Source organism: Lynx canadensis, chromosome A2 (genome assembly GCF_007474595.2).
Source record: "Lynx canadensis isolate LIC74 chromosome A2, mLynCan4.pri.v2, whole genome shotgun sequence".
In the NCBI taxonomy this organism is placed as follows: Eukaryota; Metazoa; Chordata; class Mammalia; order Carnivora; family Felidae; genus Lynx; species Lynx canadensis.
The window spans coordinates 107165612-107180680 of record NC_044304.2 but is presented as its reverse complement, the minus strand read 5'-3'; the positions used below and the strand labels follow the sequence as shown (position 1 = coordinate 107180680).

The 15069-nt window shown below is 37.0% G+C and overlaps 1 protein-coding gene across 1 annotated transcript in view; it reads left to right on the top strand.

Moving 5' to 3' along the window:
• DGKB (diacylglycerol kinase beta) overlaps window positions 1-15069 on the top strand; it is a 715928-nt gene that overhangs the window by 154691 nt on the left and 546168 nt on the right. Inside the window, 1 exon segment of the mRNA XM_032592421.1 lies at window positions 6911-7064. Within this exon segment, the coding sequence (XP_032448312.1) occupies window positions 6911-7064 (154 nt within the window).

The window sequence follows — 15069 nt, the reverse complement described above, 5'->3', positions numbered from 1 at the left end:
GATTTTCTCTTTACATTTCCTGTTAGTAGATGATCCTTGGCTCAAGGCTGAGTTGTATTTCATTGTTCCCTAAGCTTCCCTTATCTTTGTACTTGGTACTCTGTACTGTGGATTCTACTAATATAGAAGGTTACCCTTTACATTTAGATTAGTGAGTTGCTTCATTCCTTTAATAAGAAACCTGGGAATTCATAACTTACATTTGGTAGTGCTGCTGCCTAATGTAATATTTTAAGTGTCTTTAACAAGGATATTGACACTGATAGAATTGTTAGCAATGATATAAACACCCTTTTATTGTAAGCTATAATTGTCCTTCCAGAACCGAATTCAACTTTTGCCATTAAAGAAAGCATCTGGAAAGTATAACAGAGAAAATGTGGTCTTAGGAGTTCAACTGAACTGAGTTCAAATCCCGCATCTGCCACATATTAGCAGTTCTTGTACAAATGATTAGCCTCCATTTGTTCAGCTGTCAAACAAGAGGAATACTGGCCTTATTGAGTTGTTAAAAGGGTTAAATTCTAAAGTGTGTATAAAATACTTAGCTCTGTGCCTGACGTGTAGGTATTCCAGTGATGTTTAAAGACAGTGGCTGTTAGTCACACTTTAGCAACCAGCATGATTTCATACAAAATTTCTAGAATATATGTGAAAAGAGAAGGTGGGAATATATGAGATACACCATCAGCCTATCCTATCACCTTTATTTTCTTAGAGCCTCACTTTTCTCAACTATAAAGTGAGAAAATATAACTCTGATGTCTTTTCCAACTCTAAATTGATTTCCTTCTACCATGAGGTACGAGTGGAGGACACAAGATGTGATTTGTTTCCCTGCCAAGCCTGGCCACCATCCAGAATGCTGTCCTGCTCCTAGAGTTATTGTGTCTGTTGTATCTGTTCTGCCTCCCACAACTGCATAAATGCCAGGGCAGTTAGCAAGGAATGGAAGGAACATGTCAACCAGTATTTCTGCTTCTCTTCCCTTTTCCTGTCAACACAAAGGCAGCCATTTTCCTCTTATCATGCTACAACCAGAGAACAGTTTTGAAAATTTACCACCAAACTGAATAATAAAATGCCTTTGATAATTCTGTATTATTAACATCATATTCACTATGTATTAATTATTGTTGAAATATGTAATAACTTCCTTTTCATGATGGGGCTTGGCTTTTACACCTTGATACTCCGAGAATTGCTCTGTCCTACAAGGGAGCCATGTAAAAGTTTGAGAAGATACTTATATAGATACTTATGAGTTTACTTAGTTACATTTTATCATAATTAAACACATAAATTTGAATAGCTTCTTACAGGTTTCTCATAAATGCACTGAGGATCCAATCTCGATATTGTCAAAAAAATAGTATCTTGTATCTATCACAACATTTAGAATTTGTGAATGGACCATTTGCAGCACCATATCCTAAATTGAAACTTCAATGATCTGACAATTTCAAGTGGTGAGGTGATACCTGTCACAGTTGATGTATTTCTCCCCTAATTTTCTATAATAGACATATGAGAATGTATTTTCTACTATTCTAGTCTGCCCTCACTCCTCCTCTGCTCTCCTGCTCCTCCTCCCTGGATTTTATATAAATTCCTTTAAAACAGGAACAATTTAATACCTCAGGACATTTGCACTACCTGTTTTGCCTATCTGAGATGTTCTTTCTCCAAATATGTGCAAAGCTATCTCCCTCATCTCCTTTAAATCTTTATTCAAAGAACAGATTCTCATTTCTTCATCATAAGATTTAAAACTACATGTGCCTCTCCCAAATACATAACCATTTTCCTTCTTCATTTTCCTACAACACTTAACACTGTCAAACATTGTACATTTAACATATTTATTTCTCTATTTTCTTATATCCTTTGTTAGAAGATTAGCCTCTAGTGGAAGGATTTTCGCATGTTGCAGTAGCATCTTCACCCAAACACCTGGGGCAGAGCCTCATATAAAGTGGGTGCACAGTGAACATTTGCTGAATATGAGAAAATCTCCATCCTGAAACCACCAGAATACATTAATGATAGAGCGATGACATTTATTTTCATTCACTTCGAATCTACTTGGATGAACACTAGTGTTATTTCTTTAGAATTAACTAGGACTTAAAAACAAAGGACCCAGATGGTCAGATATAATAATGAAAGGCATATAGAAATGTGTTTTGAATTCATGCCAACTTGGCAACAATATCTCAGCAGCTCCCTCAGTCTGAATTCTTTGCAGATTCTCTATGTTATCTCCCTAAATAGTCTGTGGCTGCTCCTTAAGAAAAAAAAAATGAAAAAGCAGTTCTCAAAATTTTCAACATCGTGTGGTCTGTGTGTCTCCGAGCGTATAGCCAATTTGATTTTTGAACACTCATTCAGTTAAGTCCAACCCAACTTTTTTTTTTATTAGCGTTTCCATTGATGTGCATATAAGTGATCTCATTCTATTTAAAGGTCACAATCTTCAAAAACCAATTCTAATGCTGCTACATGACAGCAGTAGAAAATAAAATACTTAAATTTGGAAATGTTCTACTGAATCACGAAATAAGGAAAATGTATATATTGAGAACAGTATGCACTTACAGATATTTTAGACAACATAGAATTTAAAAGATATTTGGAAATCTTTTACTAACAAGAAAATAAGGAGACAAGGGTAACGAGAAAAGGCATTGCAGAATAATTAGCTCCATGAATTGGAAAACTGAAACAGCTCAATTTTGGCTTTAAAGAAGTTTGAGTTTTATAACACTGTAAATTGTATGTAATGACCGAAATGTAAGGCAGGGGAAATTTGCTTCCACCAACAGCGTAAAGAAATTTGAAACAGAAGTTTACATCAACAGGAAAACTTAAGTAATAAATGGGATGATGTCATCTCGTAGAAAACTTTCAAAACTGAGGAATTTATGATGATTCCAATAATAGACTTTTATTTTTTTAAAAGAAGATATTTGTTTATAAATAAATGCTCACATTTTATTTTATTTAAAACAAATTTTTTTAATGTTTATTTATTTCTGAGACAGAGAGAGACAGAACATGAGTGGGGGAGGGGCAGAGAGAGAGAGGGAGACACAGAATGGGAAGCAGGCTCCAGGCTCTGAGCTGTCAGCACAGAGCCCTACACGGGGCTTGAACTCACAAACTGTGAGATCATGGCCTGAGCCCAAGTCGGTCGCTCAACTGACTGAGCCACCCAGGCGTCCCTAAATGCTCACATTTTAAAAGCGGTGATTTGTCAATGTTGCCTGATTCTGAACAATTATAGCAAAAGAGCTAAAACACAGAAACTGCAGGTTTGATTCGGGAAGATGTAGTGACTTTCCTGGTTTTCTGGACTAACAAAGAGGAAGGCAAATTAAGATAATAAAAAATCCATTAAACCTCAAACCAGCACTTCCTTCTATTAGTTTATTATTTCATTTATTTTACATGCCACGTGCCCAAGAGCATCTTAAGTGCTTTATGCTGATTTATTATTACATTTAGATGACAATCCCAAATGGTTGATCTTATATATATATATATATATATATATATATATATATATATCACTTTATATGAAAAAAATTAAGGTTTAGAGCTGTCAGAATAAAACCAAGCTGCTTTTTGCTTACTGAGCACAGCAGAGCTGCAGCATTTAATTTTAGAATGTTTCCTGAGGACCAAGAAAGATGTACCAAGGAAGGATGCTAATTCGTTTTGATTATTTTTCTGTATTTCATTATTAAATTACAGGCGCTAATTTCAAGGAGGGTCTACTTGGGTTATGTAAGGCTTTATAAAATACACCCACTTGAGATGTGGCAGATTTTTTCTTTAAACGAGCATATAGAGGCGCCTGAGTGGCTCAGTCAGTTAAGCGTCAAATGTCGGCTCAGGTCATGATCTTACAGTTTGTGGGTTCCAGCTCCGCACTGGGCTTTGTGCTGACAGCTCAGAGCCTGGAGCCTGCTTCAGATTCTGTGTCTCCCTCTCTGTCTGCCCCTCCCCTACTCATGTCCTATCTCTCTCTTTCTCAAAAATAAACATTAAAAGATAATAAAAAATAATAATAAATAAAAGAGCAGATAAACTCCTTGCCCCAGAACCCTCAAATAGCAAGTAGAGATATTGGAATATGACACAAAATTATTTTATTCTGAAGTTCTTCTTTCATTTTTCTTTGTTGGTTGTTATTGTTTTCCTCTGTTATCATGTTAAACTCTTGCCTTGCAGTAGTTAGGTTTTAAAATGTATTCATATACCAAAAGAAGATCCAGAGAATAAATGTCAATGATTCTAGTCCTTTGTTCATGTTTTGTTACTAGCTTTCTAAAACAAATATCCAAAAAGGATATTCAAATGCATACAAAAACATTTAAGGTAATGTGGTTTTGAGGCTTATTCTTCAAAGACTATTTGAAATTGCTAATAGACCAAAAAGTAGGTATTATGTTATTCTTATCTAGAGATGGAAAAACTGAGGCATTGAAAGATTAGTAAATCGCCCACCTTGACACAGCTAGAAAGTGTTGAATCTGAGAGAAGATCCAGGTAGTCTCACTTTAAAACTATGCTGTTGTCTTCTGTTATATTGGCAAACACAATGCTGACTACTTAAGGCTTAGGACACAGAAGCAAGAGTGAATATAAATAACCATGCTCCTGGCCACAGTGCCTATGGATATGTTATTTTTTTTTTACACAAAGTTCCTATATTTTTGTAATAAAATTAACTCCTAATGTCCCATGGGGCTTCACACATTTGAGGATTGTCTATCGATACTCCTCACTCATCCGGTTGAATGTGGATTGAATCTCTGACAATAGGCCATGCCTAAGGAACCCTGTTAGTAAGAGTAGGTGTCTCTGCTCAAGAAAACTAATTTTGATACACTGGCCTGGCTGCTAGCCTTATCAGTGTATTTGGAAACTTTGGTTTCGTTCATGGTAGCAAACTGCTTTTTGGAAGTAACGCTACCTGAGACTATTCTTTATATTTTTATATTATTCATGGATTTTAATTACGTGGTTCACTTCCTAGTAGAATGTGTAATATTTTGCAGTGGTGGTGATCTATTAAATATAGAAGAAAGTGAAGTCTTCTTTTTTTATTAAAAAAATTTATTAAATGTTTATTTATTTTTGAGAGACAGAGAGAGCATGAATGGGGGAGGGGCAGAGAGAGAGGAGGACACAGAATCCGAAGCAGGCTCCAGGCTCTGAGCTGTCATGCTCTGAGCTGATGTCAGACACTTAACCGACTGGGCCATCCAGGTACCCCATGGAAGAAAGTGAAGTCTTTTTACTACCTCCAGTGTAAATGTCTGAAGTGCTTTTTATGAATAAGCACAGGAAGATTAAACTAACTAAAAATATCAGAGTAAGGTGTATGCAGAGTTTTGCAACCATTAATAAACAACATGACATTTTTGTTTTGTTTCTATTGGCTTGAAATGATATTAGATACAGAAACATACTTAGTACATATTCTTAATTGGCACATAATCTAATCTTTAAAAATGCCCTTTCTGAAATGATATCCCTGTATGTCATATTCCATTTTAGGTTTATTCAAAATAATGTTATAATAAAATTGGTCATTCTGTACCATCTTATCCCAATATAATTACACAGAACAAATACTTTTTCTATCCAAAATAGTAGTTTAAGGAATTAATTTATTCTCATCTGCCAGAAGTTTGACCAAAATTAAGAGCATTTATCAGCCAAATTTAATTTTTGCCCTATTTTTAGTTTCATCTCAATTACATTGAACTGGATAAGAAAAAATAGTGCCCTTCAAGGGCTTCTTCTGAGGACCATCGACCTTGCACTCTCTTGATCTGGACAGATGTGGCTTAATTCCAGCTACTTCTCAGTAGGTCTCTTAGTCCCTTCAAATCAACTACTGGCCTCTTCCATGTGGTCTACATTCATTTCCCAGGATATATTTGTGCCTTATTGTCCCTCCAGTCATGAGGGCGTTGGCCAAACCCAATATAGTGCCATTGACTTGCCTTTGCCCTAAAGCACCTGCACTCTTGTCCTCAGTTTTCAGACAAGAGTAAGATCCTGGATCTGTCCAGTCCACTGTCCTCATCTGTGTGGAGAAAGCAAGATATCCAGGTGGCTCCTGGGAAATCCTCTCCTTAACTCAAGGATAGAAGGTGGTTCCCACCACTATTTCCCCAAGTCGACATGGAGACTGTCAATGTATCAGTGGTTCTCTCCTAAGAAATAACTGTGTTTTCGTTTTGTTTTGTTTTGTTTTTTATAGACCTGCAGTGAGTATAGTTGGGCAAAGTTCTTGAAATAGGTTTCTTTGAAAGTTTGCATAGGAACTTTTAGAATTTCACTTTGGAATTTCCTATCACTTGATATTTTGGTGCTAGGGTGAAATTTATAATTAACCCCTTTTTCCATTTGTCAAAAGCGAGACTCACCATTAGAGGCAGGGAAATGAGACAAGAGAAATTCCTTTATTTCACAGTATTCATGCTGTGTTCATGACTGAATTGGCCTGTTCATGTCAGTTGCCTGATTTAATCATAACACCAACTCTGTAGGATTGGGAATATTCTTCCCAATTTACAGAAAAGGAAACTAAGTTTCAAAGAGGAGATTTTTTAAGTGATAAGATACTCTGGAAATAGAAATGTGTGGCTGGAAAGCTTCAGCCTTTCCTGCTGGAATCCAGCTTATCCACCACAGGTAAGATATATACTTACCTAATCGCCACTGTTAGCCTAGGACGGCTGCAACTATTTCTCAAATAGTCCCCTTCCTTTGGTAGACATGGATATAGGAATGTTTGCGGTCATTTCTACTACTGTTGATTCTGAATACAGCACATAAAAAATCTTAACATTGGCTGTGTCTGAAAATATATGTTTCAATTTTTTTTCAGACAATAGATTTTGAAGGTTTCAAGCTATTTATGAAGACATTCCTGGAAGCAGAGCTTCCTGATGATTTCACGGCACACCTTTTCATGTCATTTAGCAACAAATTTCCTCATTCTAGTCCAATGGTAAAAAGTAAGCCAGCTCTCCTTTCAGGCGGTAAGTCTAATTATTTATTTAAGTATGTATACACAGTAGAAACCTCAAAGGGAAAATCGGTATCAAGTTCTCTATAAGAGAAGAGATTATTTGCTTAGGAAATATCTTTGTTGCAAGACTTATACTGTCATACTAAGACTGTGCAAAATATTTAAAGTATCTCTGATATAATAATAGCTAAACATTAAAGAAAATATACTTTTTCATTATCCATCACTTGTCATTCACAGTCTTAGAAGTCTGTGTTTAGGTAATAATTTTAAGAGATACTTCCATCACATATGGAAAAGTGCTCCTTTAAATGACTAGATAAATATAGATCACTTTATATATGAAAATGTCGTCACAAAGCCATCGTGTGTAGGAAACATAATATTTTTATCACTTGTGTAAATTTCCAATATGCTATCAAGGAAGACAGTTTTGATTTTTCTCTTGGATACTTTTTTAAAATTTAATGTCACCATAGAGATGATTGGTTCTGTCATAATAGGTAGCTATTCAGAGATGTCTCATGCATTAATACCTGTTGCTAATTGTGTCTAACTCCATCCAGTCAGGAGAACAGAAGTCTCACTCTATTACTCTAGAGAGTGTAGAAGAGGTGATTGATTAAACAGTGTTGGAAGGTTGAAAAAGCAATGAGAAATACTGAGGTTATGCAGAGACAGAACCACAGGAAGTGTGTTGGTTGGAGTAATCAAAACTCAGAAGCTTGGAGAAAGGACGTCTTGGAACTGGGACACAAGGTTCTGCGGGGAAGGTGTTGCCTGGCAGATCTCACCCTGGGACTTCTGTGAAGGGGCTGCTTCCTTCTGCGTTTTATAGCTCAGGAACTCAAGAGGAACCTGCAGCTTGGCAGTCAGACATCAGAGGAGCATCTCCGAGGTCTGTGCAGGACTGTGTAGCCAGAGCTCCCTCTGCCTTTCTCAATGTGGATAAAAGCTAGTGACTAGAGCCTCTTCTGCCCAGAACCATGTGCTGTGAGGGTGAGATACCTGAGAGATCTAACAGGAAGTGAAGGTAGATGAGCAGGAACCAGCCCCTTCTCCTTTCTTTCTTGTCATGTCTCTCTAGTGCCCCCTGTTAACTTGACAGGAATCCAGCTCACAACAGAGAAACGTAGTATACAGCTGAGTTTCTCAAACTCTTTGGTCTCAGGACACTTTCAGGACCCCAAAGAGCTTGGATGATATCTATTGTAACCACATTAAAGATGAGACATTGTGAAAGTAACCATAATCAACCCATTACATGTTAACAAAAATAACATTTTTTTCCCGAAAACTAATTTCAAAAGCAAAACAAAAAAATTGTGAGAAGAGTGGCATTGTTTTATATCGTTGCAAATCTCTTTAACCTCTGGCTTCATATCTGCTTCTGTGTTTCTTTCGCTGTATCCTATGTTATGCAACCTCATAAAAGATCTACTGTACAGTCATGAGAAAATTATAGTGAAAAAAGCAAATGTGATATCTCACAATTATCACTGATAATCATTTGACCTTACAGATTCCCTGAAAGGGCCCAGGGATCCCAAGGGAGCCCCTGGTCTAGCGACTTCAAGCCTTTACATCACTAAGTAGAATATCAAAATGTGAGTAAAGGGATAGATGTTTAATAACCCGCACTCCAATAAATAAAAAAAAAACCTGGAACACGTAATTAAGAAATAGGTGGTTGAGCCATAACTAAGACTTAGGCAGTGTGATGAAGAGTCCATGCTCCTTCCCCTTCTGTTAATGACATAATGTCTCTTCCTCAAGTGATTATATATATGTCGGTGCAAGATTTTTTTTTCTTATTTTTTAAATTTACATCCAAGTTAGTTAGCATATAGTGCAATAATGATTTCAGGAGTAGAATCCAATGATTCATCCCCTACATAAAACACCCAGTGCTGATCGCAGCAAGTGTCCTTCTTAATGCCCCTCGCCCATTTAGCCCATGCCCCCACCCACAGCCCCTCCAGCAGCCCTCAGTTTGTTCTCTGTATTTAAGAGTCTTTTATGTTTTGTCCCCCTCCCTGTTTTTATATTATTTTTGCTTCCCTTCCATTATGTTCATCTCTTTTGTATCTTGAATTTCACATATGATTGTAGTCATATGATATTTGTCTTTCTTGACTAATTTCCCTTAGCATAATACACTCTAGTTCCATCCACTAAATGGAAATGGCAAGATTTCATTCTTTTTTTATTTTTTTTTAACTTTTATTTATTTTTGAGAGACAGAGACAGAGCACAAGCAGGGGTTGGGGGAGGGCAGAGAAAGAGACATGGAATCTGAAGGAGGCTTCAGGCTCTGAGCTATCAGCACAGAGCCCAACACGGGACTTGAACCCACAAACTGTGAGATCATGACATGAGCCAAAGTCGGTTGCTTAACTGACTGAGCCACCCGAACTTCTCAAGATTTCATTCTTTTTGATTGCCGAGTAATATTCTGTTGTGTGTGTGTGTGTGTGTGTGTGTGTGTGTGTGTATGTATGTGTGTGCATGCCACATCTTCTTTACCCATTCATGAGTCGATGGACATTTGGGCTCTTTCCTTGCTTTGGCTATTGTCAACAACACTGCTGTAAACATTGGGATGCATGTGCCTCTTTGAAACAGCACACCTTTATCCCTTGGATAAACACCTAGTAGTGCAATTGCTGGGTCGTAGGGTAGTTCTATTTTGAACTTTTTGAGGAACCTCCATACTGTTTCCCAGAGTGGCTGCACCAGCTTGCATTGCCACCAGCAGTGCAAAAGAGATCCTCTTTCTCTGCTTCCTCGCCAATGTCTGTTGTTGCCTGAGTTGTTAATGTTAGCCATTCTGACAGGTGTGAGGTGGTATCTCCTTGTGGTTTTGATTTGTATTTCCCTGATGATGAGTGATGTTGAGCATTTTTTCATGTGTCTGTCGGCCATCTGGATGTCTTCTTTGGAAAAGTGTCTTTTGCCCATTTCTTCACTGGATTATTTGTTTTTTGGGGTGTTGAGTTTGTTAAGTTCTTTATAGATTTGGATACTAAGTCTTTATCTGATGTGTTAGGTGTGGGCTTTTCTAAAAACAACTGTACACCTTCCATATGATATATTTTGATCCCTTCAAACTGTATACCAAAGAGTGCATTTATTGTAATCTTTTATTACCCTTAAAATATTTTAGTTACTTAAATAATTCCCTTTATATCATGAATTGAAAGGACTCTCCCCGCTTGTTTTTCTCTGAGTCTTATTTTGTGTGTTCTCACAGTGTGCTATCAGAGCTTTCCAGTGTTTGGGACTGAACATTTTAAAATGGGACAGTTGCTTACTTTGATCGAGAAATTAAAACTCTGTTCTCCATTTCATGCTATAAATAGGTTGTACATACCATAGACTAAATAAAATAAAAATTGTCTTTTTAATTTCAGATGAAGCAATACTGTTCTTGAGTTTTGACAAAGAAGCAAGGGGAACATTTTTCAATCTGAGTAATTGTGTCAGACTTGGATGAAGGGGAGAGATTCTAATTAATTAGGCAGGCTTGTAACAAGTGAAAATCTCAAGCTCTCTTTTCTTCAAATAGCATGTAGTATTACACAGAAGATGCCAGATTTACAAGGAGTAGAAATCGGATCAGTTTCCAAAATGGAAAAAAAAAGGGTAACAGCTTGTACTTCATTTGGGACAGCCACATAATCTGCACAGATCTACTTGAAAAGGAATTGCAAGATGGGCTGTGTAACTCTCATGTAGCAAAAAAATAAAACTGGAATTCCTTTTCAAAACTTGGTCTCCACATTTTAAAACATAAGTGCATGGTGTCCTTCATAGCCCTGTTTTTAACGCCATATTCTTTGAAACTTACCACTGACAGTGAAAAATAAATGTATGTTTATTTTTAGAACCCTACTTTGCAATAATCTGTTATGTACACAAGATGTATTTGTGGCTGAAAAATCACAAATTAATATTGAATACAAGAGAGCTATAATCTGTTTTGTTTATCCCTTCTTAGAGTTCACCATATTGCATTATTACAATATCAACAGGAATATGATCACTATTCTTGACTCTGTATATAAACTAAACAACAATGGTTTCTCAATAAAAAGCAAGACTAAATTGGGAAAAATGTTAATGTAAATGAACAATATTCAAGTATCGGAGATATGGTGAATGTAAAACATTTAGTTTTTATAGAATAAAAATGTTTAAATGAGTATAAAGAGGCATAAAGGGGTGTGTGTGTGTGTGTGTGTGTGTGTGTGTGAGCGCGTGTGTGTGTAGTTATTTTTTGTTGAACTTGTAGTGGCTACTGATCCATCTGGTATTTTGTGTAGTGAATGATTTTTTTTGGGGGGAGTATATTTTGTTGCAGTATAAGTGCCTTTTGTCACCTACTTAAAATGTAAGCTGATTATTTTTCCTGTTCCCAGGTTAGACTTTTAATTTTTGAAGATATTCCTAACACTATATATTTCCAGATTTCTCACTTCTTCTGCTTCACCATAAATGTCACGTCCCTAACTCCTCACCTCTTTGCTGGCCTAAGAGACTAACTTCTGATTTTACCTTCATCACTAGAGTCTATTACCTGAGCTATTCTCATTACAGGATTGTTAAGTCATGTGGAACCTTTGCTTTTTTGCAAGTGGCTCATATACCTTCCACCATGAATCGATATTATTATCTCATATTTCAGTCCGTACAACTCAAACAATAAGAATAACCCAAGAGAAATTTTATAAATATGCAGATTGTTGCCTACAAATTCTTACCATTCAATATTAACATGGCCTTAACACCTTTACACCTTTTAAAAAAATCTGTCTTAAAAAGTACTCATTTTTGATGCTGTCTCCTAGCTCAATTAGGTTAAAATTTTCAGACATCCTTTAGCTTATTCATTTCTTTCTCCTCATTCTCAGTAGGTGATTTTTTTCACAGCGTACAAAATAACATAAAGTACCTCAATTATTCCCCATGCAACACAGAACTGTTTCTTCAGCTCTAAGAAAATATATATTAACTATATTCCAGATGGAACTCTTCATCTGGATATCCCATAGAAATTGAACTAAATGTGTCTGAAAGTCAAATAATTATATTCTACCCAAACCTGCTTCAATTCCTATCTCCTCTCTTGGTGAGTGGAACCCAAGTATCTATCAGTTTTCCAATCCTAAAATATTGGTCTCTTATACCCTCCACTGCTTCAGGCCTCATGTTTAATTAATCACAAAATACTCTCTGTTGCTCATGATAACTTATTCTTTTCAAACATTCTTTGTCATTTTTATCCATCATTGTTTGTGTCTTAGGCTATCCCCTGGCATGGCTCCCAGCTGGACCCTGACTTGACATCTCCACAATGTGCTCCACACAGCAGCCTGGTTATTTTACTCTTGGGTTTCTAAGTTTCAGGCCTTCATGATCACCTTGTGGAAAGTTTTTAAATTTTTGTACAGGGAGTCCTAGTCATAGTCTTCCCCTATCTTTTGAGACACCTCCCCCTCCACAAGGTCCCCTTAATGGAACTCAGGGTCTGGGCAGTGCAGTTAAGAAGACGATGAAACCTGAGTTTCCTAGTAGTAAATACAATGTCATGTAGCTTGTGGATCTGCTTATAGTCCCTGTTCTGTGTCCTGCCCAATGCACCCCCGCTCCTTTTCATATCTAAATGTTCACTCTGGCTTATGTCTGCTGTGGTTACTCAGAACTCTCATTTCCTGCGTAAGTCTTGCTCTGCCCTTAACTCACAGCAAAACCCAACTCTTTGAAGCCTCGGCTAATGTTTCATTGTAATTGAATAGCACATGCTGTGCTCCATGCTAAGAATGCAATGATCAATAAGATGAGATACTTAGGCTGTGCAACTGGAAGGCAAGCCCGGCACCCTTGTAAAGTCACACCATCTTCCTCCTGTAAGATAGCTGGTGCATCCCTGCTCCTCCCCGACTTCCACCTAGGCCAACTCTGCACAGCAGCACTGGGAATTAACTATCCTCCACTAAATTACTGTTCTTATTGTATAGGATAGCACTTAGCAGTAGTCATTAGTAACTTCTGCTTTTTCTAAAAATATAGTAATTAAAAGAGAATGTAATTGATTTGTTACCTGCTTCAGACACTTATACTGTATATTTCCATTGGTTCCACAATGTCTAAAATGTTGACTCCACAACACTATCTGTTATTAGCTATAGGTCAGTATAAGTGTTTTTTGTTGTTATTATTAGTTTTATAGGACAGAAAGAGAAGATTTTCCTAGCACCCTTTATATCAGACCATGTAGTGAGTTGGCCAGGTGTGCCATTTAATTCTTTGTCTGTTCATTTTATTACATTAATTCATGCATTCCACCATTCTTTTCTAAACCATATTATGTCCCAGGAATTCCACCAGAAAGCTGAAGATCCTTCAGACCCAAGCAGAAAAACAGACAATTAGGTAATCAAGTATATAATAAAATAAAAGTTGTCATCTATTTATCAAGATCATCTTTTTCACCATAAATTAAAATTATCTAATTTACATAGAGGTAGTGATAGGTACCAGTTGGAGAGGATGGAAGGGAGATTCAAGAAGAGAAAACATGTACTCAAATAAAAAACATTGCCTGGGCTTCCTGGGTGGCTTAGTCGTTTAAGTGTCCCACTTCAGCTCAGGTAATGATTGCATGGTTCTTGGGTTGGAGTCCCACATCATGCTCTGTGCCGACAGCTCAGAGCCTGCAGCCTGCTTCGGGGATTCTGTGTCTCCCTCTTTCTCTGCCCCTCTCCCACTCATGCTCCATCTATCTCTCTTTCTCTCTCTCTCTCTCAAAAGTAAACCTTTAAAAAATTAAATAAAAATGCCCTGTCAAAGGATAGTGTGTGAACTATATAAGACATTCAGTATTATTCCATTCATAAATATTTATCTTAAAATTTTTCTTTTATTTAAAAAAATTATTTTTATTTATTTTTGAGAGAGGGACAGAGAGACAGAGAGTGAGTGGGGGAGGAACAGAGAGAGTGGGAGACACAGAATCCAAAGCAGGCTCCAGGTTCTGAGCTCTCAGTACAGAGCATGATGCAGGGCTTGAACTCATGAACTGTGAGTTCATGACCTGAACTGAAGTTGGATGCTTAATCACCTGAGCCACCTTGGCACCCCTATTTTTAAGTTTTTAAATAAATTTTAAATACAGTATAGTCAACTTACAATACTGTAATAGTTTCAGATGTACAATATAGTGATTCAACAGTTCCATATATTTCTCAGTGGTCATCACCACAAGTGCCCTTCTTCATCCCCATTACCTTTTTCACCCATCCATCCATCCACCTCCTCTCTGGTAACCATCAGTTTGTTTTCTAGAGTAAAGAGTCTGTTTCCCGGTTTCTCTCTCTCTCTCTCTCTCTCTCTCTCTCTCCCTCCCTCCCTCCCTCCCTCTCTCTCTCTCTCTTTTTCTTTGCTGATTTATTTTGTTTCTTACATTTCACATCAGTCTAAAATCATATGGTATTTGTCTTTCTCTAACTTGTTTTGCTTAGCATTATACTCTCTAGATCCATATATGTTGTTGAAATTGGCAAGATTTCATTCTTTATGACTGAGTGATATTTTATATCATTCACAAATATTTATTAATCACTTACAATGTGCCCCCCACACTATTCAAATTTCAGTGAGTAAAATGGAACTACTTCCCTTCCCCTATAGTCATTAACATTTTAATAAATAAATATATATATATATATATATATATATATATAGCATGTCAGAAGGTAATGTGAGGAGTTCTCTTAGCAAACATTGATTAGATAGAAAGTACAAGTTGAAACTGAGGATGACTGGAAGTCCTGAGTTTTTCATGAAAGACTAAAACTGGGATGAGGATCACAAGGAGATCATTTTTGATTGTCGCAGAGCAGATGGTAGTCATGACCTTGGAAGTATTGGGCACAGCCTGGAGGTGGGGCTGCGGAACTGGTCCTGGTAGGATCAGAGTCCTATGGCCTTAGGAGTTAGAGATAAGTGGGCTT